Source organism: Xyrauchen texanus, chromosome 44, assembly GCF_025860055.1.
Source record: "Xyrauchen texanus isolate HMW12.3.18 chromosome 44, RBS_HiC_50CHRs, whole genome shotgun sequence".
Classification (NCBI taxonomy): Eukaryota; Metazoa; Chordata; class Actinopteri; order Cypriniformes; family Catostomidae; genus Xyrauchen; species Xyrauchen texanus.
Window position 1 is genome coordinate 5,990,681 of NC_068319.1, and position 22,886 is coordinate 6,013,566.

Consider the following 22,886-nt stretch of genomic DNA (forward strand, 5'->3'; position numbering starts at 1 on the left):
AACAATAACTAATAATTACGTAATTATATAATGAGTTAATAATTATTAAATTGAATAATAATGGCACCAGAAACAACCTTCTGCCCTAATCTTAAGGGGGGCATTTTGTCCACAGATCCCCATTAATAAATAGACATAAAAACATTTAATATCCAACATAAAAGAATGTCACAGTTCACTATTTTCAAATGAAATAAAATTTGATAATTTAACCTCAAAACTGATACATAATAAACAAAATACATCACACAAGTGTTGATATTCAGATGAAATATCAAGATTAAGAGGAGCACATTCAATAAATGTGTTTAGATGAGATTTAGTGCTATGGTCAAGATATGGTCTCTCTCTCTCTCTCTCTCTCTCTCTCTCTCTCTCTCTCTCTCTCTCTCTCTATCTATATATATATATATATATATATATATATATATATATATATATATATATATATATATATATACACACATACATACATACATACAGAATATACAGTATATATATATACTATGGTCAAGAGATCTATCTATCTATACAGATGAAGTCAGAAGTTTACATACATTTAGGTTGAAGTCATTAAAACTCATTTTTTAACCACTCCATGGATTTCATATAATTTAGCAAACTATAGTTTTGGCTAATCGTTTAGGACATCTACTTTGTGCATGACATGAGTAATTTTTCCAACAACTGTTTACAGACAGATTGTTTTACTTTTGATTGACTTTATCACAAATCCAGTGGGTGAGAAATTACATACACTAAGTTAACTGTGCCTTTAAGCAGCATAGAAAATTCCAGAAAATTATGTCAAGCCTTTAGACAATTAGCCACTTAGCTTCTGATTGGAGGTCAATCAAATCAATCAAAATCAAATCAAAACTCTTTAGTGTCACTCAACCATATGCACAAGTGCAACAGTGGGTGAACGTCTTGGGTGCGGTTCCAAGCAACATAGCAGTATGTCAATTACAATAAACATCTGATTTACACATAACACAGTTTACACATCTGTTACACAACACAATATACACCTAATAATATACAATATACAGAAAATAAGAAGACTGTTTACCAAAAAATAAATAATAATAATAATAATATCACCATGTAATCAGTGGAAATAAATAAATATGAAGTGTTGTGGTGTACTGAATTGGAGTACTTTGCTTGACATCATGGGAAAATCAAAGCAAATCAGCCAAGAAATAAAAATTGTGGACCTCCACAAGTCTGGTTCATCCTTGGGAGCCATTTACAAATGCCTAAAGGTACCACGTTCATCTGTACAAACAAAAGTACGCAAGGATAAATAAACACCATGGGACCACACAGCCATCATACCGCTCAGGAAGGAGACGCATTCTGTCTCCTAGAGGTGAATGGAGTTTGGTGCGAAAAGTGAAAATCAATCCCAGAACAACAGCAAAGGACCTTGTGAAGATGCTGGATGAAACAGGTAGACAAGTATCTATATCCACAGTAAAACGAGTCCTATATCGACATAACCTGAAAGGCTGCTCAGCAATGAAGAAGCCACTGCTCCAAAACCACCATAAAAAAGCCAGACTACAGCCAGACTACATTTTGGCCATAATGACCATCATTGTGTTTGGAGGAAAAAGGGTGAGGCTTGCAAGCCGAAGAACACCATCCCAACCGTGAAGCATGGGGGTGGCAGCATCATGTTGTGAGGGTGCTTTGTTGCAGGAGGGACTGGTGCGCTTTCCATAAAAGATGGCATCATGAGGAAGTAAAATTATGTGGAAATATTGAAGTAGCATCTCAAGACATCAGCCATGAAGATAAAGCTCTGTTGCAAATGGGTCTTTCAAATGGACAATGACCCCAAGCATGCCTCCAAAGTTCAACAAGTCATAGTATTGCAGTGGCCATCACAAGGACCTGACCGCAATCTGATAGAACAATTGTGGGCAGAATTGAAAAAGTGAGTGGGAGCGAGGAGGCCTGCAAACCTGACTCAGATACACCAGTTCTGTCTGGAGGAATGCGCCAAAATTCAGCAACTTATTGTGAGAAGCTTGTGGAAGGCTACCCAAAATGCTTGACCCAAGTTAAACAAGGCAATGCAACCAAATACTAACAAAAACTAATTGTCAGGAAGTTCTCCAGTAGATATAGTGGCCCCACAACCCATTCGGACACTTAAAATATTTTTTTTGCAGTACATAACAAACTATGAAACCAAGTGGCTTCTACAAAGAAAATATGAACTTTTATGAGCAATTTTTGCAAATAAATACTTAATTTTTAATTTGCTTAAAAAGTGTGCTAGTGGTATCTTCATTTAAATAAATGCCACTTTGTTTGATGATTTATTATCTAGTGCAACTAAATTATTTAAGCGTTGCCCCAAACACTTTTTGTGGATAGGAATCAAGTTGCTGTTTGGTCAATGGCCTCTTGTGGACATGCGTGTAAATTACAACACCATACTCTGACCAACAGATGTCAGCAGCGGCTTGTACAGGCTACTGGTGGCATTTCACACCAATTTAAATCCCAGACTCCATTAACAAACACCTCCAGTGTAACAAGGAAAATAAAGGAGTATTTGTTTTTTTGAGGCAACTTTAATTTCCTTTTCTCTAATGTAAAAACTCCTCCAGATGTAATTATAACAATATTGAGGTCTGTACAAAACTAATTCACTTCGGTATGTGCAGTGAATGGTGACTGGGGCTGTCGAGCATCAAATATGACGAGCTGAATGCAAGCTACAGCGAAGGATATTTGTTTTCATCAAATAACGACTTCAATTTGAGTCTATTCTTATACACTGTATATAGTCTATAGACTTATATATTGTACATAGTATACAATCTTATGCACTACTTTTATGGTGCCTTTACTGCTGTAACAAACTTTTTCACAAGATTCAAGAAAACAAATACAAGCTTTGAATGACATAAAATGATAACAGAATGATAGGCCAGTTTAATATTTTAATAAAAGTAGTTAATATTTTCCAACTGCAATCTCTCTCTCTCTCTCTTCTCTCCCATTATTTTTGTCTGCCTGTTAGAGCGAGATGCTTCGGGTAGCAGGCTGACCTCCTTACCAACACTGTTAAAGTCCCCAGAGTGATGCTCTCCCCATTTATATATGCTGAGTGAGGACTTTCACCGTCTTCTGTCAAACTCTGGACTCTAAACTCAACTCTGTTTCAGACTAAAGATCAGACAGACAGGTTTCAGAGGGAGTCGACAGCCAAGGATTCAATTCCATTCCAATTCTTCAGTTAACAACAACAACAACAACAACAACAACAAACAAACAAACAAACAAAAAAATACTTCACCATATACGCTGCCTGCTTATAAGATGCAAGTCTCAGTTTGATTTCAGGTTTCTTAAAGATCTAAAATAGGCCAAACGCAGCCCACTTCACAATACCCTAACAGCACGGAAAAATATATTGAGTCACACACACCTACGCAGTTGGAAGGCAAAGACTCGCAGACTAATATTGAAAAAGCATTATTGAAAATGTTCAATTTGCACGCACACACAGTTTCTTTAAAGCATTTTTTGCAAAGCAAAGATTAAAAAATATTGCTCGCTTTTTTAATCTTAAGTCTTTAATCTTTAATCTTAATCCAGGTTCAATACAAGATAAACTCAATTAACAGCATTTGTGACATGGTGTTGATTAGCCACAAAACATTATTTTGATTTGTCCTTCCTTTATGAAAAATAAACAAAAATTCAAAAAGCGAGGTTACAGTGAGGCACTTACAATGGAAGTGAAAAGGGCCAATTTCTGGAGTGTTCAAGGCAGAAATGTTAAGCTAATAATTTTATAAAATCACTTCCATTATTTCTATTGTTAAAACTTGTGTATTATTTGAGCTGTAAAGTTGTTTAAATCATAATTTTTATGGTTGTTTCAGGGTTTACTGAATGTCATCATGGCAAATAGTTGTAAAATTGGCTATAACTTTACACAGAAAAGGTTAGTAAGTGATTTTATCACACTATAATCTTGTTAACATTCATGTTGTTTACGTATTGTGGCTTTACTTTTAAAACAGTGAGTATTTTAATGTTTATTGATTTGCCCCATTCTCTTCTATTGTAGATGCCTCACCGTAACCCAGATTTAGTTTTTTCTTTTTCAGAATCATTATTTGACATAATCAACATTATGCCACAAACTCTGTCTTGTATTGAACCCGGAATATTCCTTTAAAAAGCATATATATTTACATTTCTGATTAGCTAAAAAAAAAGCAGTGGATACTCCCTTATCTTTTTTACTATTTAAAACAAGATCAAGGTCAAGATTTGGCTGGTTAGCATGTTGCCTGCCGGAATATTCCCTATATATGTACATATCCTTTCCCTATATATGTACATATCCTATATAATCCCTATATATGTACATATCCTTTCAGCACAATTTCTTAATCTTAATCGTTAAAGCTTAATCGTTCTTAATTTATTAGAACAGTTAAGAACCATCCTGAGCAAGCCTTTGAACTTAATCGATAGAAGACCTGGAGACTTGATAAGAATATTAGAAATGTTCAAGCATTCCTAACAAGACTTATGGCCCCTCTTTGGCTCCTCCGAGACCCTCGGCAGGTTCATAGGTGTCCACTAAACATCCTCAGTGCCAGTGCAGTCTGGGATCAACAGGGAGAGTGTGTTTGACCTCCGGATGCTGGCGCAATGAAGCTTCAATCTGGAGCAGACACAGCCGTGCTGTAGCTCAGAGGGACCTCCAAGCCAACGACAGGTCCCACGACACTCAGCCAGGTCACTATATAATTCACCCTCCAAAGAACAGACAAGATAATCATTCATAACATAGTTTTTACTCATAATACAATGCCGCAGAGGGATTTGTGATAGAGAGTGCATTACTGCAGACAGGTTGAGAAATGTTTAATATCTAAACAGCAATTGGATGATCAATGGATGCATACATTCACTGAGCACTTTATTAGGAACACTATGGTCCTAATGAAATGCTAGACGTGGTCTTCTGCTGTTGTAGCCCATCCGCCTCAATGTTCGACGTGTTGTGCATTCAAAGATGCTATTCTGTTCACTACAATTGTACAGAGTGGTTATCTGAGTTACCGTTGCCTTTCTGTCAGCTCGAACCAGTCTGGCCATTCTCTGTTGACCTCTCTCATCAACAAGGGGTTTCTGTCCGCATAACTGTCACTCACTGGATGTTTCTTGTTTTTGGCACCATTCTGAGTAAATTCTAGAGACTGTTGTGCATGAAAATAACAGGAGATGAGCAGTTACGCAAACTCTCAAACCAGCCCATCTGGCACCAACAATCATGCCACGGTCCATATCACTCAGATCACATTTTTCCCCATTCTGATGGTTGATGTGAACATTAACTGAAGCTCCAGATCAGTATATGCATGATTTTATGCATTGCACTGTTGCCACACCATTGGCTGATTAGATAATCGCATGAATAAGTAGGTGTACAGGTGTTCCTAAAAGATCTCAGTGAGTGTACATACATTTAACCAGATGAGGTATTTTTTAGTGTTATTCACAAGATATAAAGTTGGAGACATGATGTATGTGTTGACAGGGCACTTATAGTAAAATTGTTCCTTGCATGCACTTGCTTCAATTTAGAATACTTGATTATCTAATCAAAACAACTAAATATGCATCAAAGGGATTATACAACATATAGAAAATATTGTCAATGATGACAGCAAATCCCCACAAGGTGTCAGTGATTGTATATATTTCACCTTCAGAGACTGCGGTTGTAATCTGGAAAAAAAACTAATGTCAAACTATCGCTGCTCATTTTGCCGATAACTGAAAGATCCAAAAGCAGCTATCAGTGCTGATTAACCGGCAAAACCGATTAATCAGTCTACATCTAGGGGCTAGAATATTCTTCAAAACCTCTAGTGTTCCAAAGAACTTCATGCTGGTTTGGAACAACTTGGAGGGTGGTAAATGATGACAGAATTTAAATTTTTGGCTGAACTATCGCTTTAACTTTTATTTAACTTAGAATTTTCCATCAATATAAAATATTAGTATTAAAGCTGCAGCAGAAAGGAACTCACTTGTTTTCCATTTGTGCCAAATCCAGAGCAGGTTTCATAAACTCCTCGGTGTGACACGGATGAAGCATGAAAAATGGCTGGCCCAGTAAAAGATGTTCCTACACACACACACACACACACACACACACACAAAACACAAACACAAAAACACACACACACACACACACACACACACACACACACACACACACATTGTTAATGTCTGTTCTGACCTCATTCTTTATTAGCAGCAGCTTCTCGCTGTCACACCCTGCCACACAGACATTAAACCAATGCCACAACATGTGTTTTTCCATCTTAACTCAATGTTAACTCGTCACACGATACCTTTCACAACCCCAATTCAATTACGCTCAAAGCTTTGGATAAATTAAAAAGAAAATTACGAGGCACTTCCAAGACTTAAGCAAATCTGCCGTGCAGCACATGGTCTTCATTGGCACCATGCTGAGCTTCTCTCGGAGTGAGTCTGGTACACAGGAGGGCACTCATGCACAGTGTGGAACACAAAAGGAGATGTTAAGCAGTAGGTCAGTCTGAGTTACCATTTACTTTCATAACATCTTTTTTCTACACCATGAAAGTGAATGGTGACTAAGACTAACAAACTGCTTATCATTTCATTTAATGATTCACAGAAGAAAGGATGTCATGCAGGTTTGGAACAAAATGAGAGTTATGAAATGTTGGGAGAATTTTCATTTTTGGATGGATACACTCATTCATAAACTCTGCAAATAAAAGTGAACTCAATGCACCGTCTCCATGCGCATTAAAATTCAAAACAACAACTGTCTGGATGCATTGCTCTGTCACCGTTCAAGCACCAAGGATGCGCTGACTCTTCAAATTCCCTTGACAACACCTCACTGTTGGCATCAATAGTATAGAATAGGATAATTTCAGTTTTCTGAAAAGCAACAGCATAGTACCCCAGCAAGACTATTTTTCTAGTATAACGCAGCACGATTCCAGCTCTAGTCTGCCTGCTAAGTCATTTATCATGACTTCATCTAAGGCCTCAAGGGAGAACAGACCAATCACTACACAGCTACTGATCACCAAACATGACAATAACAATACTGCATTACAAAGCCTCACTGATAGGAGCACAAATAGACACTTCTGTTATATCATATAGAGACGTGATGTCTACAAATAAGACAACTAGTGAAAATACTTCTATTTTGCATTCTTTTTTAAATTAATAATAAATAAATAAATTCACATACTATATAATCAGCATAACAATTTAAGTGAAAAGTAAAACTGAAAAAAAAAAAAAGTACATGAATTTCAGAATTTCTCACTATTTGGCATGCCCCTTTTTTGCACCACAAATTTTTATTTTTGGCATTTCCCTCGCATTTATTTTGGTTTCCCTCAAAATATGTTTAGCATTCCCTTACAATAGTTTGCGTTCTCTCGCATTTATTTTGGGTTCCCTCAAAATACGTTTAGCATTCCCTCAAAATGTACATTCTCTCCCAATAAGTTTTGCGTTCCCTTGTGATAATTTTTTGTGATTAGTTTCGTCACATTATTTTTTCATTCCCTTGCAATAGTTTTGCATTCCCTGGAAATTATTTAGGGTTCCCTCACAACAGTTTTGCATTCCCTTGCAATTATTTTGGGTTTCCTCACAATAGGTTTTGCCTTTCCTAGCAAAGGTTTTGCATTCTTTCACAAAAAGTTTTAAATTCCCCCACAAAAACTTTCGCGTTCCTTCACGATTATTTTGGGTTCCCTCAAAATAAGTTTTCCATTCATCACAATAGTTTTACATTCCCTTACAATAAGATTTGTGTTCCATCACAAAAGTTTTGTATTACCTGGCAATTATTTTGGAGTCCCTCACAATAAGTTTAGTATTCCATCACAATAGTTTGGGTTCCCTTGAAATTATTTTGGTGTCCCTCACAATAAGTTTAGTATTCCGTCACAATATTTTGGCTTCCCTCAAAATAGCCTTATCCATCCCTTACGAAAATTAATAACAGTAACGTCATTGTTACTGTTGTAACCTCTGTTCCCCGAGGGAAGGAACGAGACGTTGTGTCGAATGAAGTGACACAAGGGGTCTTCCTGGGACACCAAACGTACCTCTGAACCTGTGAAAAGGCTAATGTCAAGTTGGCAGACAGATTTTACATGCCTCGCCCTGGACATACGGGTATAAAGGGAAGCGGGGAAGCGAATGCCAGTCAGGATTTTGCACCGAGGATCCGAAAATAAGGTACGGCCATTTACAGTGGTAGGTCTAGTGCTGTGGCAGGAGGGACACAATGTCTCGTTCCCTCCCTCGGGGAACGGAGGTTACAACAGTAACCATGATGTTCCCCTTCTGTCACTCACTCGACGTTGTGTCGAATGAAGTGACACAAGGGGTCCCATATAAAAATGCCATGCACTGACTGTGTTACGTGAACTGTCGAGACAGGTGCAAGCATGCTACTGCGTGCTAGAGGCACCTGTGTCGGCTGCACGTAGCCCTCCCTAACGCCCCCAAAGAGATGTCACATACAGACCTTAGGTTCCCCGCACCCCTGAGGGGTGAACAGGTGCTACATGACTAGCATGGGAGCAAGCCCAGCAGCCATGGCCTTCTCTCTCACTATGTCTGGCTGAGGCCATCTTAACGCTATGAAATGCATTAGGGAAGGCGGTCTTTCCCGGTCCTATTCTTTCAGGGGGAAAAGACCCTGTGGAGGCCACATCCTGCCCAGTCTAGGGGGAGGTAACATACACCACGAGGGTTGTGAAGCCGTACGTGGGAAATGGCGCGGTGGTAGGTCCAGCCTACGGTAGGTACGGTGACCGGGGCAGCGGGGCTGCCCAAGGGAAATGCGGGTCTGCCGACAGGGGGACGGTACCATAGGAAATACATCACGGGGAGTTTGCCTGAAAAGGGAACTAAGCCCGTGGAGCCCGACCCCAGTACAGAGCACCTGTGACTCGTAGTGGGTCTGGACATGGATTGCTCCACTGAATTTGAAGGCCAGAAGGCTAGGGAGGAGAACATCCAGGGAGTGACACTTTGTGGCTAACCTGGGATAGAAGGCACACAGAAGGGCGCTCCGTGCAAGCAGAAGACCTGGTCGGTTGTGCCGCGTTACCGAGTTCTGCCAGCTAGGACCTGACAAAACACGGGACGAGACCAAATCAACCCTGAGATTGTAAAATCTGGCAAAGGTATTGGGTGTTGCCCAGCCCGCTGCTCTGCAGATGTCTGCTAAGGAGGTGCCATGGGCCAGTGCCCACGAGGATGCCACACTTCTCGTAGAGTGTGCTCAAACCTGCAAGGGGGCAGGCACAGCCTGGTTGTGATAAGCTAAAAAAATTGCATCAACAACCCAGTGAGCTAACCTCTGTTTGGAGACGGCGTTCCATTTCTGCTGTCCGCCGAAGCAGACAAAGAGCTGCTCAGAACATCTAAAGCTCTGCGTGCTGTCCAAATAGATAAGCAAAGCATGTACTGGACACAGCAACGAATGGGCTGGGTCTGCCTCCTCCCGGGGCAGCGCTTGCAGGTTCACGACCTGGTCCCTGAAGGGGGTAGTAGGAACCTTGGGCACGTAGCCCGGTCGCGGCCTCAGGATCGAACTCCAGGCAGGTGTCACTGACAGAGAACTCTTGCAGGTCCCCAACCCTCTTGATGGAGGCTAACGCAATCAGGAGGGCCGTCTTCAGGGAGAGGGCCTTGAGCTCAACTGAATCAAGTGGCTCGAAGGGGGGTCTCTGGAGGCCGAGAGGACCACTGAGAGAGGGAACCTGATAATCAAGTTGTGCTTACCTAGGGACTTGCCATCTACTGCTTCGTGGTAGGCTGCAATAGCAGCTACATACACCTTCAAGGTGGAGGGGGACAGCCTTCCCACCAGCCATTCTGCAGGAATGAAAGCACTGACCGAACTGCGCACCTCTGCGGGTCTTCGGCTCGGTAAGAACACCAATTCACAAACAAGCGATACTTTAGGGCGTAAAGTTGCTTGGTGGAGGGAGCTCTCGCTTGGTTGATCGTGTCTACAACTGCAGGTGGTAGATCCACTAGATCTTCCGCATTCCCGTCCAAGGGCCAGACGTGGAGGTTCCAGAGGTCTGGGTGCGGGTGCCAGAGGGTGCCTCGTCCCTGAGATGTCCCCCAACCATGCTTTTTGGCATAATGATTATATATTTTTTATTACCATAGATATGGGTTTACTGTATTATTACTATGGTTTTATTATGAATACAATGGTTAAAATGTAGTTGCTGCAATAAAACCATGGTCATTTTTGTGGGTTTGTTTTTACTACAAATATCATTGTTCTGCTATAGTTACTGTAGTAAAACCATGGTCAGTTTTAACAAAGGGATGGACAAAGCTGTTCCGAGAGAGTGCAAAACTATTGCAGATAATTAATTTCCTCCCTGTTCTCTCTAAGGGGCTCCATCTCTTTTCTTTTACATTTTTCATCTTCAATAATCAAGTAAAAATGTTAATTGTAAAAAAAAATAACAACAAAAATCACAAATATATTTGGAACATATGATATGTGTGCCAGTCTAAACATCTAAATCATATTTAGTCATTCATATTTTGGAAAAGACTAATGGAACATTTATGGCTCCTCCAGAGAGACTAAATGTGTGGGGGAAGAGAGTGTATTGTGTTGTCCTAATCTACTTTGCTAGCCTCAGTATTTCATTGGTTACGCTAAGAAAATGATTATGAATTTAAGAGAGTTAGAGAGACAAAGCGAGATAGAAGCTGAGACCTAAGAAGAAAAAAGACTCTGGAGACCAGAACGAGTGAGACAGAGAGAGAGAGACAGATAAAAAGAGAGAGAGAGTCCATTGGCGTCACTGCTCGTTTGGCCTTGATGTGAGTCACACATGTTTACCTGCGTCAGACGCTGCAGTGCTCCATCTCTCGAGCACCTCAAGACCCTACCACAAGCCTTCCCGTCTCTCCCTCCACTATAGCTGCAGCCTGCCAACATTCCCTCTCCTCTAATATCCTCCACTGCCTCTAATCAGCCATTTTCTGCATGTATTTTTCCACTTCATACATTCAGCATCTCCCTCCAATCAAGCCTACAGCTCTGCATCCTTCCAGCTTAAGGCAGAGCATAACTCTGCAAAAAACAACCAAGGAGTCACTATTTCCATATGCTCAATGGGCATCAACAAGGGAGGGGACGCCATTCTTGTGAAGGCGATGACGGCAGCTTGGTGAGGGGTACTGATTCCCCTAATTGTTTCAGAGATCATAGTGACATTCACACTAGAATCGCATAGCCAGACTTTTGAATATCAGCATAATGTCTGGTCCACATTGCAGCTTATTCTGGCTAAGAAACGCCCACTAATGTTAGAAACATTCTCAGTATGCAGACATGAAGGCATAAAATGCCCTTGAAAATCAAATGCAGGAGGCAACTTTGTCCCTTAATGGAAAAGTAAAAAAAAAAAAACAATTAGCTACACTACAGGCTACAAACAAAAACTAGTTAACTACAGAGTTATGAATATAATTATGAGTTGACGCAAAACATTTGTAATTGCACAGAAAAGGCATACATTAGTAGTCTAGTGTGAATGTTTTTGCAGAAGTGTGAATGTTTTTGCAGAAGTATGGTTTTATCATTTAAAACTGCAGTATACTACATGACATAGGTTTAAAAAAATTGCCTATTATAGACTATTAAATAGAGAGCAAGTCTACAGGCTTAACAGCAATTCCCATGTACACAGCCATGTGCTGACAGCTGTGGTAAACGAATGCATTCGACAGACCGGGCGGCCGGCAAATTCTTAAAAAATTACCTCAGTATTGTATTGACGATGGCTGACACAAGAACCTAAGTGCTCTATGATCCTCAAATTACTTTTTATAAGGTTTAATTATCAAAGGAAATAACATGGGATGCAGTTACCTCGGCTGTTGTTGTAGATGGTAAGTTGGAAGTGCATCCTTTTAGGGAGGAAATTACTCATTTTTGTCTGGTGTTTGAACAAAGACATTTCTCTACATAATTACTTTTTCTGATTATATTATTAAGCTATATTATTAAGAGTGATCAAGCCAAACTGAGGGACCACACCGTCCTCTGTTATGCAAAAAAAACATTCAGAGGCTCATCATCCTCCACCTACCCATTCCACTGAATGATGATGTTTGAAATGAGCAAAGCTTATTGTGTTGTCACAACATTAAAGAATTCTACAAGACTATGTTAGGTTCCACCAGCATCATGTAAATAACATTTCATGACGTTCAAGTTTGTAATCCTTCACAATAGCTCACTTCTGATATCCATTTTATAAATTACAATGTTCAGGCATGAAGACATGAAAGCTAAAAGGTTCTTTGAACTTGCTATCTGTCAATCAGGTGGCTCACATGTAATATGTCAAGCCATTCGGCTCACATGGTGTAAGCTGATAGGTCCTTTGACATGAAATTGGGAAACCAATCAACTTGTGTACTCTCTCTTTGCCTTACATTTAAATTTGCTCAGTTTGCAAGTAAGCGTTTCACTGCAGCGCGAGTTTTCTCTAAAACCCTCCACCTCCCCAGCTCTACTTGTCTAGATCTGCTACATGGGGATTATATTTGTTTAATTGTGCAGCAGTAGCATGTAACTGCATGCATCTAACTCAGTATGTCTGTGTATGTACTAGCAGATGCAAATCTATATACTTGCTCTGCAGCAGCAGCGTAGAAGATCTTGACCATGAGACTAATATCTTCTCAATATGTCATACCCAAATTACCATGCTAAATCTTTCAGAGAGTAGTCCCAAATGAACAATGTTCTGATTATTTAGTGTAAAATTCAAACTTCTGTCTACAAAAATTTTACTTCGTCTGCAAACATCCTATCATCTTCCGTGACTGATGCAGGTTCAGCAGATGATGGGAAGCAAAAAGTGTCTGGCTTGACTGCTCTTTTTTCAACTCCTCCCCTGACTGAAACCAGAAAATCTCGCCGATCGGTAAATTGAGAAGCAGTTCAAGTTGAACACACCTATTGCCACCAGCAACAGTTATTTATATGTATCAGATGGTCAATGGGATGTCTGTCTAGAGTGATACCTACTTGTTGTAGATGACATGACAGATAAACCTTGCAGATATAACATGGGAAGTGATTAATGAATGTGAGCCGTGGAAAAAACAAAAACAGTCATATATAGATGCATGCACATATAGACAGTATAATTGATCACGTTCAATTTATTTGTACTAGCAGGAATGAGAAATTGTAACGCTTTATATGTCACCTCTAAGAATGCCAATCACCTTTTAGATAGCGACAAGGCCAGTCAAGTTTACTCAAAAATGTGCATTAGCTGGATCAGCCTTAAAAGGTTTTTTTTTTTTGCATGGTTTGAGCTTAAGAAGCACAATTTATAATTCCGTTATTGTCAGACTGTTTTGTGGAATTGAAATGTTATCTGATTGTTATATTGACCAACCATTTTAGAGATTTCAGTCTTTTCCCATTCAAGGAAATAAGAGCCCTGAGGTGTTATGTATATGGCTGCCAAGTGACCTGACTTTCCTTAAAGGGACTTTGGTATTGACCAAACTTGCTTAATAAGAGCTCCCGAAATGTTTACATGGCCGTCATTTGCGTATTTATAGCACAATTACAAAGCCAAATTTTGTTGAGCTCCGAAGCAAGTCATTGTTTTCCTTGCTTTCCCAAATTTCAAACACTCCAGTCAAGATGGGATCTCAATGTAAATGTTGAGTCTGTATTTCGAGTGCACATAAAACAACCAAAAACCAAACTTGGAGAAAGCAGAACACTAATGTTTCTGAAATGCACACACTGATAAGGGAAGCTAGACAGCATATAAACAACACTGTGTGGTTTAATGATGGAAACACAGTGTTGTGTACCTAACGTTGTGGCTCTGAAATAGAGTATGGGGATCTGATAGCTGCAAGAATACAGAACGTGGTATTCATAACTCAGCACAGCGTGACTCTCACATACTGCCTGAACTCCAGCCGTTTCATCCTCAACATTTGCCTGAAAAACAAGAGAGTGAGAAACAGATAGAAAGTAAAAGATTCATGTCATTCCATGTTAAAAATACCAAATAAATGGGCAATTGCAATCAAGTCTCCAAATTTGAGATACAAGTTACAGAAATATTTCACTCCAAAAATCTGTCATCATCTAAGTCAATCCAAACCTGTATGACTAACTTTTTTCTAATTGAGTTATTTGGCATAATGTTTATCTTGCTCTTGTCCATACAATGAAAGTAAATGGGCAATGGGACTGTCAAGCTCCAAAAATGAAAATAAAATAAAGCACCATAAAAGTAGTCCATATGACTTGTGTGTTATATTCCATTTCTTAAAAAGCCATATAATAGCTTTGTGTGCCGACAAGACAAAAAATTCTAGTCCGCAGTTACTTTCATTGTATGGAAAAGAGCTGCTTGGATATTGTGCAAAAAAAAAAATCTCCTTAACTGTTCCACAGAAGAAAGAAAGTCAAGTGGGTTTAGAAAGACTAGGGTGAAAAGATTAGGACAGAATTGTAATTTTTGGGTGGACTATCCCATTAACAGGTATGTCATGTAGTCACATAACATGTGGGGCCATATTACATGTGCAGTCTTGTCATGACCCCTGAGCCGTGATACCAAACCCAAACTAAAATCCACACCACCCAGCTAGCAAAGCAGTGTCCGTCTGCGAATCAATGCGAATCATTGGAATAACAATCTATATTTTCATATTTTCTAAAAGAAAAAGAAAAAGGTGAGTGGTGCTTTGTTGCAAAACTCACCGCCAAAATGTCTCTCAGTAGTTGCCAGAGTGTTGCTAGGATGTTCTGTTTGATTGCCAGGGTGTTTTGGATGGTTGATAGGTAGTTACTTACTGGTCCAACACTGTTCCCCATTTTTTTCCCGTTTTATGGAACACCAATTTTGATTGAAACTTCACATCTACTAAAATCCTACTGGTTTTGCATAAAAGGAGACCTCCTCAACAATGTATGTGGGCAACAACTTGTGTTTAACTTTTAGTTTTTCTCTTGCATCCTTCATTCATAGGATGTAGCTGACATGTTGAGGGAGTACACACACCCCACCCTTTGTGTTGTGGAACATGACTAATAGCTCCATGCACAGGACTCTCCAGCTGAACCACGTGCATAAGTGTTGTGCAGATTGTTTACCAAGGTAACCTCTATTTCAACCAGCGGTGTGCACTGCATTTACCCACCCCTTCTCGACCTGCAACCCCTGGTGATTAATTGGCTGTCAAAATGTGGAATAAAGGTTTTGTGCGCTGCAACTTGCACAAAGGAGTTTTTATACTAGGGAGGGGTTCCACAACTATCCCCATTGGATGGGAAAAATAAAGTATTTTTTCGTAATGGAGATTTTTTATGTTATCCCAGCTTCATATGCACATTTTTTTTTTTTAAACTGACATTGATGCTTTTCACCTGTCAATCATTTTACTTGTTCACATAGTGTTGTATTTGAAGTGGATCATTGAGGCTATGATTCATGATGTTTGTCAGTTGAGGGCGCTATTATGCCACTGTTGAATTTGACAGCCACATGAATAAACAATGCTGCTCTTTTGCTCAGATTTCGTCTCAAAATTCTTTGGATGGCGGGGATTTGGAATGAGGGGGCGTGGCTAATTCAACATCACAGTCACGTGAAAGATTCAGGGTAGGGTTGCACAAGCTGTACCTTTAAGTATGTTCGACATTGAATAATTAATATTAAGTAAATTCTAAATTTAAACTCAAATCAAACATTTAGAAATGGAATAAAGTAAATGAATGAGTGTTTGTTATCTTTACAATGCATTTCTAACTATCAACTTAAAGGAAATTTTCCAGGTTCAATACAATCAATTTGACTCATCTCTCTTCTCATTTCTAGGATACAGTGAGGCACATGAATGGGGAATGGAAGTGAATGGGGTCAATCTGTAAACGTGTAGCTTAAATAATACATGATTTTTAACATAAGAATAAATGTAAGTGCTTTTATAAAATAAGCTTCACATTTTGTTGCCTTTAAACTCTCAAAAAATAGCCCCATTCACTTCCATTGTAAGTGCTGAACTGTAACCTCCATTTTTGCTATTTAATTTCTGTGGTAATCAACATTATGCCACAAATTCTGTCAACTGAGCTTAACTTGTATTAAACCTGAAATGTATCAATTTACTTATTTTTAAACCTTTAAAATTTTACATAATTTGTGTGCAAACATTTCGTAAATCTTACAGGTCTTTTTTTTTTTTTTTTCAGGGTAAGACAATAATATTTTTGCAGTGTCCAGTTTCAAACATGGCATTTTGGATCTGTCACATGGAGGTGGCATAAAAGGGATGGTTCACCCAAAAATTTAAATTCTTTCATCATTTACTCACCATCATGTCTTCCCAAATTTTTATGACTTTTTCTTCTGCAGAACACAAACGAAGATTTTTAGAAGTATATCTTAGCTCTGTTGGTCCTTACAATGCAAGTGAATGGTGACCAGAACTTTGAAGCTCTAAAAAGCACATAAAGGCAACATAAAAGTAATCCATACAACTTCAAACCATGTCAACTCATGGTTTAATCCATATCTTCAGAAGTGATACGATAGATGTGGGTGAGAAACAGATCAATATTCAAGTCTGTTTTTACTATAAATCTCCACTTTCACTTTAAATATGTGAAAGAATGTAAAAGTGAAAGTGGAGATTTATGGTTAAAAAAAAAAAGGACTGGAATATTGATCTGTTTCTCACCCACACCTATCATGTCACTTCAAAAAACAGATTTAACCAATGGAGTCTTATGGATTACTCTTATGTGGCCTTTATGTAATTTTTGGGTGAACTACCCCTTTAAGACACTATGACATCACAGTGGTCTTTGTGGTCCAAATGTGTATAGGTTTAATTAGTGATAGTGTCTGAGCGACACATTGATCCACATCTCCAGAGGCAGTGGCTCTATCCCTAGTAAGTTCGGCGCAGGCTCAAGGATTCTTCATGCATCCATGCCTTCAAAGATAACATCTCCACCCTCCCATACAAGCGCAGTCTTGAGTGACACACTACTACTGTTTCACATCCGACGTCTGTCAGGAATGAAAGAGTTAGAAAGGGGTCAAATATACAATGACGTCATGCTTTTTCCAAACAGTACCGCAATTCAAAGATAAAGTATCTCCTGGTGTCTGGCTGAAGGGTTTTCTAAATAATATACGATAATGTCAGACATTAAAGGGATAGTTCACCCAAATATTAAAATTCTGTCACCATTTACTCATCCCCTTAGTGTTCCAAATCCCACTTTCATTGTATGCAGAGATAATGAAAGTGAATGGTGACTGAGGCTAACATTCTGCCTACTGTAACATCTTGTTTGTTTTCCACAGAAAAAAAATAAAATACAAATTAAAGGGGTCTGGAACAACTTGAGGGTGAATAAATGATGACAGAAAAACTACCTCTTTAAGAGGTTGCACAAAATAAATATTTGCCGAAAATGTATCAAATTTTGATCCACTGCTGCAAGAGTTCATTTAGCAAACAAATATTTTCAGGTCTCATGCATCCTTTGCATATTTGAATGCATTTGGAATTTAAATAAAGGTCAAATGTTCAGCTGACGTGCATGTACCCGCAGAACATATTTCAAATTTGTTGAAATGTCAAGTTCAAAAGGGCCGTTTATTAACTCAAAATGTGTTTCTAGCAACAACTTTAGCTTCAACTGAACTGCTGGTGTTTGTAGTCATTCAAATGCTGCAGTGTTTACGTTCAAACAGGTGTATAGATGTAACGGTGCAACTGCTGTATGAAGACACCTGTTCAACTCCACAAACAAAGAAGAAAAGAAAAAAGGCAGTGTGGCACAAGGCAGCAGGTGCTTTAAATAGCATCATCTTGAGATTTTTTTTTAACAGAGCAACAAGCTCATCGTTCTTCACTGTCAAAAGAAAGATCAATATTGGATGTGCAACAGAGGTGTAGAGACAGACGTTCACTTATCTGAATACCAACGTTCGGCTGGGTAATTTCAGAGAATGATGAAGGATGGGCTCTTTCATTAACCTAAATAAGCCCTAATTACAGGTTTAATTATCCTGGTAATTCCCTTTACATTCTTTGCATTTAAAGGATTAAAATACTTTCTGGATGCCTCTCTTGATGTACAGACAAACATTTGTTCCTTAAATACTGCTATACAGTAGCTTCAAAAGAGTAACTATCTTTTGCTCCAGTGGTAGTTTGATCGATTTTGTTTTTGTTGATATTCACACTTTTCTACTTAATCTGTTTGAATTATTTCAATATCAGGCTTAAATACAGTATCACTTAATACATTTTTAATGCATTCTTTGTATAAATTACAACATAAAATACTGTATAAATACAAATGAAATATACTGAATATATTTTAAAATCAGTTATATCCACATAACTGTGCATTGTTAGGATAGTAAAATAAATAGGCTTATAAACTTTTGAAAAGGAGAAAATCCTTTCCATATATTTTGTTGTTGACAAAGGCAGTGTGTCCTCTCAAATGAATCTGTTACTGGGCAAAAGCTAAATTAGGGATGTTGACATGGACTAGCCCATAGCAAAAATGAATCAAACTTCTGTTCCCCTTCTGTCGCTCTCTCCACGTTGTGTCGGAGAAGCGACACTAGGGGTCTCTCTTGAGCGATGATATTCACCTCTGACCTATTGAAAAGGGCCAATGAGAGTTGGCAGTCAGTATTGCATACCCCGCCCCCGCATACGGGTATTTAAGCGGGGCAAATACGGAAGTTTAGTCAGAAAATTTCTTCGGAGCCGATGGTCTGTCTGCAGTTTGCTGCGAGTTACACGCCATTAAAACGTTCCTGTTTCCTCTGACGATCTGCAAGCTGTTGGATCTTGACGGCGCACAACAGCGGCTTTCTCTTCTTATTGCACGGCGTGCATTGTTGCCCCTGAGTGCTTCGACAGTGCAGACACACACACACACACTGTGTACTAAAAGAGTAATTTCCCTAAAAGAGTAATTTCTCTAAAAGAGCAAACACAGCGGCGTTGAACGTCCTTTTGAGGACGCGTCTTTTTCAAGATGCCCTTCCGCCCCTGTGTCGTTCCTGGATGCGGTAGAAGCCTCTCCACTTCAGACGGCCACAGGCGCTGTCTCGTGTGTTTGGGCCGCGATCACACCGAGGCGGCGTTTGTGGATCGTTCATGTTCTCACTGCGAGAACATGACCATGACCACGTTGCGGTCGCGGCTTGCTTTCAACAGAAAGCAAGCCACCCCAGCCGCACCCCGCATTGCTCCTTCTTCCCACGGGATTGAGGACGATGCAGTTGGCGCTGGGGGCGATTTGGGGGCGGCAGCGGGTACGGTTTCGCCGGGTAGCCCCCCATGAACCTCCCGTTCCCCGGCACGCTCGCTGGTCCCCGTCCATGCTCGCGGCGATAGCAGCTCGCCTCACGGCCTGGCTGTCTATCCTCCCGAGCCCGAAGCAGATGAGCTCGCCGCCGCATCGGAGAGTGCTTACGACCAATCCTGGACCTGCGAGTTTTCAATCGGGCCTTGTTAAAACTCCCGTTCAAAATGCTCACGCAGAGAAATATTCTGGCTGGCGTTCAGCATCTAGATTGGTTCACAGCGGTAGACTTGAAGGACGCATACTTCCACGTCTCAATTCTGCCACGACACCGACCCTTCTTACGGTTCGCGTTCGACGGCCAGGCGTTTCAGTACAAAGTCCTCCCCTTCGGCCTGTCTCTGTCCCCGCGCGTCTTCACGAAGGTCGCAGAGGCGGCTCTTGCCCCGCTACGAGTAGCCGGCATCCGCATTCTCAACTACCTCGACGACTGTCTTATCTTAGCACACTCTCGAGAGTTACTATGCACACACAGAGACCAGGTGCTCCGGCACCTCAGCCGCTTGGGGCTTCAGGTCAACTGGGAAAAGAGTCTCACTCCGGTTCAGAGCATCTCTTTTCTCGGGTTGGAGTTAGACTCAGTCTCAATGACAGCACGTCTCACGAGCAAGCGTGCTCAGTCGGTGCTGGATTGCCTCACTTCCTTCAAGCCAGGCACAGTGGTCCCTCTAAAACTTTACCCTCTAAAACAAACCACCCTAAAGTGGCGCTTGTTCGCAGATTGGTGTTCTTCCCGAACTGAAGACCCGCAGAGATGCGCGATCAAGTCAGTGCTCCTGTTCCTACAGGAGAGGCTGGACAGGAGGCTGTCCCAGTCCAGCCTCAAGGTGTATGTTGCCGCCATTACCGCCCACCATGATCCTGTAGACGGCAAGTCTTTGGGTAAGCACGACCTGATCCTCAGGTTCCTGAGAGGCGCCGAGGTTGAATCACTCCGGCCAGGCCTAGTTCCCTCCTGGGATCTCTCGGTAGTCTTGGCAGGACTCCAGAGACCTCCTTCAGCGCTTGAATCAATTGGACTCAGGGCCCTCTCTCTTAAGACGGCCCTGCTGATCACACTCGCCTCTATCAAGAGGGTCGGGGACCTGCAAGCGTTCTCTGTCAGCGACACTTGCCTGGAGTTCGGTCCAGCGGATACGTCTGTGATCCTAAGACCGCGACCGGGCTATGTGCCCAAGGTTCCTACCACACCATTCGAGATCAGGTAGTGAACCTACAAGCGCTGCCCGGGAGGAGGCAGACCCAGCCCTTTCGTTGCTATGTCCAGTCGCGCCCTGCACATTTACCTGGACCGCACACAGAGCACCAGGCGCTCTGAGCAGCTCTTTGTCTGCTCTGGGGGCGGCAGAAAGGGAATGCCGTCTCCAAACAGAGGCTCGCCCACTGGGTTGTTGGCGCCATCACACTGGCTTATCACACCCAGGCCGTGCCCCTACCCTTGCGGGTCCGAGCTCACTCAACAAGGGGTGTTAGCGTCCTCGTGGGCACTGGCCAAGGGCACCTCCCTAGCAGACATCTGTAGAGCCGCGGGTTGGGCAACACCCAACACCTTGGCGAGGTTTTACAACCTCAGCGTTGAGTCGGTTGCGTCTCGTGTTTTGTCAGGTCGAGCCCGTAGAACTTCGGTAACAGGTAGACTGACCGGCGGGTGGATCGCTTGCGCTCAGCGCCCTTTCCTGGCGTCAAGGTTAAGTAGTGTGCCTTTTTTCCCAGGAGCCCCACTCCGAGTCGGGACCCTGGTCGATTCCTCCCCAGCCCTCCGGGTCCGCGGTTCAGCGGAGGAACTTCGCCGACCCAAGCCACTCGCGGGTACCCTGATGGCTACCCTGTACTGGTATAGGTGCTCCACAGGTAAGGCCTCGTGCTCGGACTCCCCTGTGTGTAATTCCACGGTTCTGTCCCCTTATGAGCGGACCCCGTGTCTCCCTTAGGCAGTTACAGCTGCCCGGTCGCCGTGCTGTAGCAACTCCCCCTTGCAAGGCTGGATCTACCACCGCACCATACTTTCCACACGAGCCCTAAGACGGCCGTGTGACATGTCTACCACTTTTCCTCCCCAAGAAAAAGGGCAGGTGTGGTCTCCGCGAGGGTCTGGGTAAGACCCCTTCCCTATATGCGTGTAAGGGCCCGGCCGTGATTGCTCTATGCGAAAAACATAGAGAGAAAAGAGGCCCAGCCAGGCTGGCCCGTTCCCATGTTGGCGAACATCGCCTTGTTCCCCTCTCAGGGTAACTAGAAGGATCCCGATGTTCGTATGGGGCATTGGGGAAGGGTACGTGCAGCCAGGTACAGACGATGCGCGGCACTGGATGAATCCCTGCCCGCCTCTGTATCGGCAGTTCATGTACACGGTTCAGCACATGGCAAGATTGGAATGGGTCCCCTAGTGTCGCTTCTCCGACACAACGTGAGAGAGCGACAGAAGGGGAACGTTTGGTTACGTATGTAACCTCCGTTCCCCGAGGGAGGGAACGTCTTTCCTCCGCCATGTCGCTGAACCGAGCCACTGTTGTGGCCGGACCATTTCCGGCTCCTCAGAAAAATCCTGACTAAACTTCCGTATTTGCCCCGCTTAAATACCCGTATGCTGGGGCGGGTATGCAAATACTGACTGCCAACTCTCATTGGCCCTTTTCAATAGGTCAGAGGTGAATATCGGCGCTCAAGAGAGACCCCTAGTGTCGCTTCTCCGACACAACGTGTCGTTCCCTCCCTCGGGGAACGGAGGTTACATACGTAACCAAACGTTTTTGTTCATGCATTTACAACATTTTCAGTTTTCCTATTCAGCCTATGTCATGTATATGACTGTGCATATTGCTGGGCCAAATAGTTCATGCCGGTATTAATAAGCAGATTATTGTATGACAACCAGTTTTAGAATGGTTTTTGGTTACTTCTCTATGTCTAATGTAAAATCTGTGTCCTGAAGCAAATCATAAAGTAGACACAGTGAGAAGGATAGCTGTTCTTCTTTATTGAAGTTATAACCGCATCATGTACAGGTGCACACAGACAAAGAGTAACATTGAACATAGTATTATAGAAACCATGTAGAAACATTGAAAGGGTTAACCCTGATAGATTTTTGTTGAGTGAGGCATTTATTCACTCCCTCAAAGAATTCCACCACTCAAAACAGGATGCCACAAAAAAGGGAAAAAGCAGTGCAGGCTTCCCTAATCTTCCACAAATCTTTGTGGAAATGTTTTTTTCTTCCTTTCCTGAACAATGGGAAAAAGGGACTTTCTTGTGGTGTGCAAGCTACTGCTTGTTGCCGAACAGTCTTCACCAAGGTCAAGTTTTCGAAATGCTCCTTTATGGAGGCCAAGTCAGGTGACGTGCGGTTTGGCACGACTGCGCC

At 41.6% G+C, this 22,886-nt stretch overlaps 1 protein-coding gene across 2 annotated transcripts in view; it reads right to left on the minus strand.

Moving 5' to 3' along the window:
• Nucleotides 1-515: 515 nt before the first annotated feature.
• The window catches only part of LOC127636253 (ubiquitin-like-conjugating enzyme ATG10), a 29,742-nt gene continuing 7,371 nt past the window's right edge, over nucleotides 516-22,886 (minus strand). Inside the window, exons 4-6 of one of the 2 annotated variants that reach the window (XM_052116695.1) lie at nucleotides 13,975-14,107; nucleotides 6,081-6,178; nucleotides 516-4,797 (exon numbers count right to left, since the gene is read on the minus strand). In XM_052116695.1, coding sequence (XP_051972655.1) covers nucleotides 4,621-4,797; nucleotides 6,081-6,178; nucleotides 13,975-14,107 — 408 coding nt within the window. In that variant the 3' untranslated portion in view covers nucleotides 516-4,620. The remainder of the gene's footprint in view (nucleotides 4,798-6,080; nucleotides 6,179-13,974; nucleotides 14,108-22,886) is intronic. The other variant, XM_052116696.1, reaches the window with a different exon arrangement.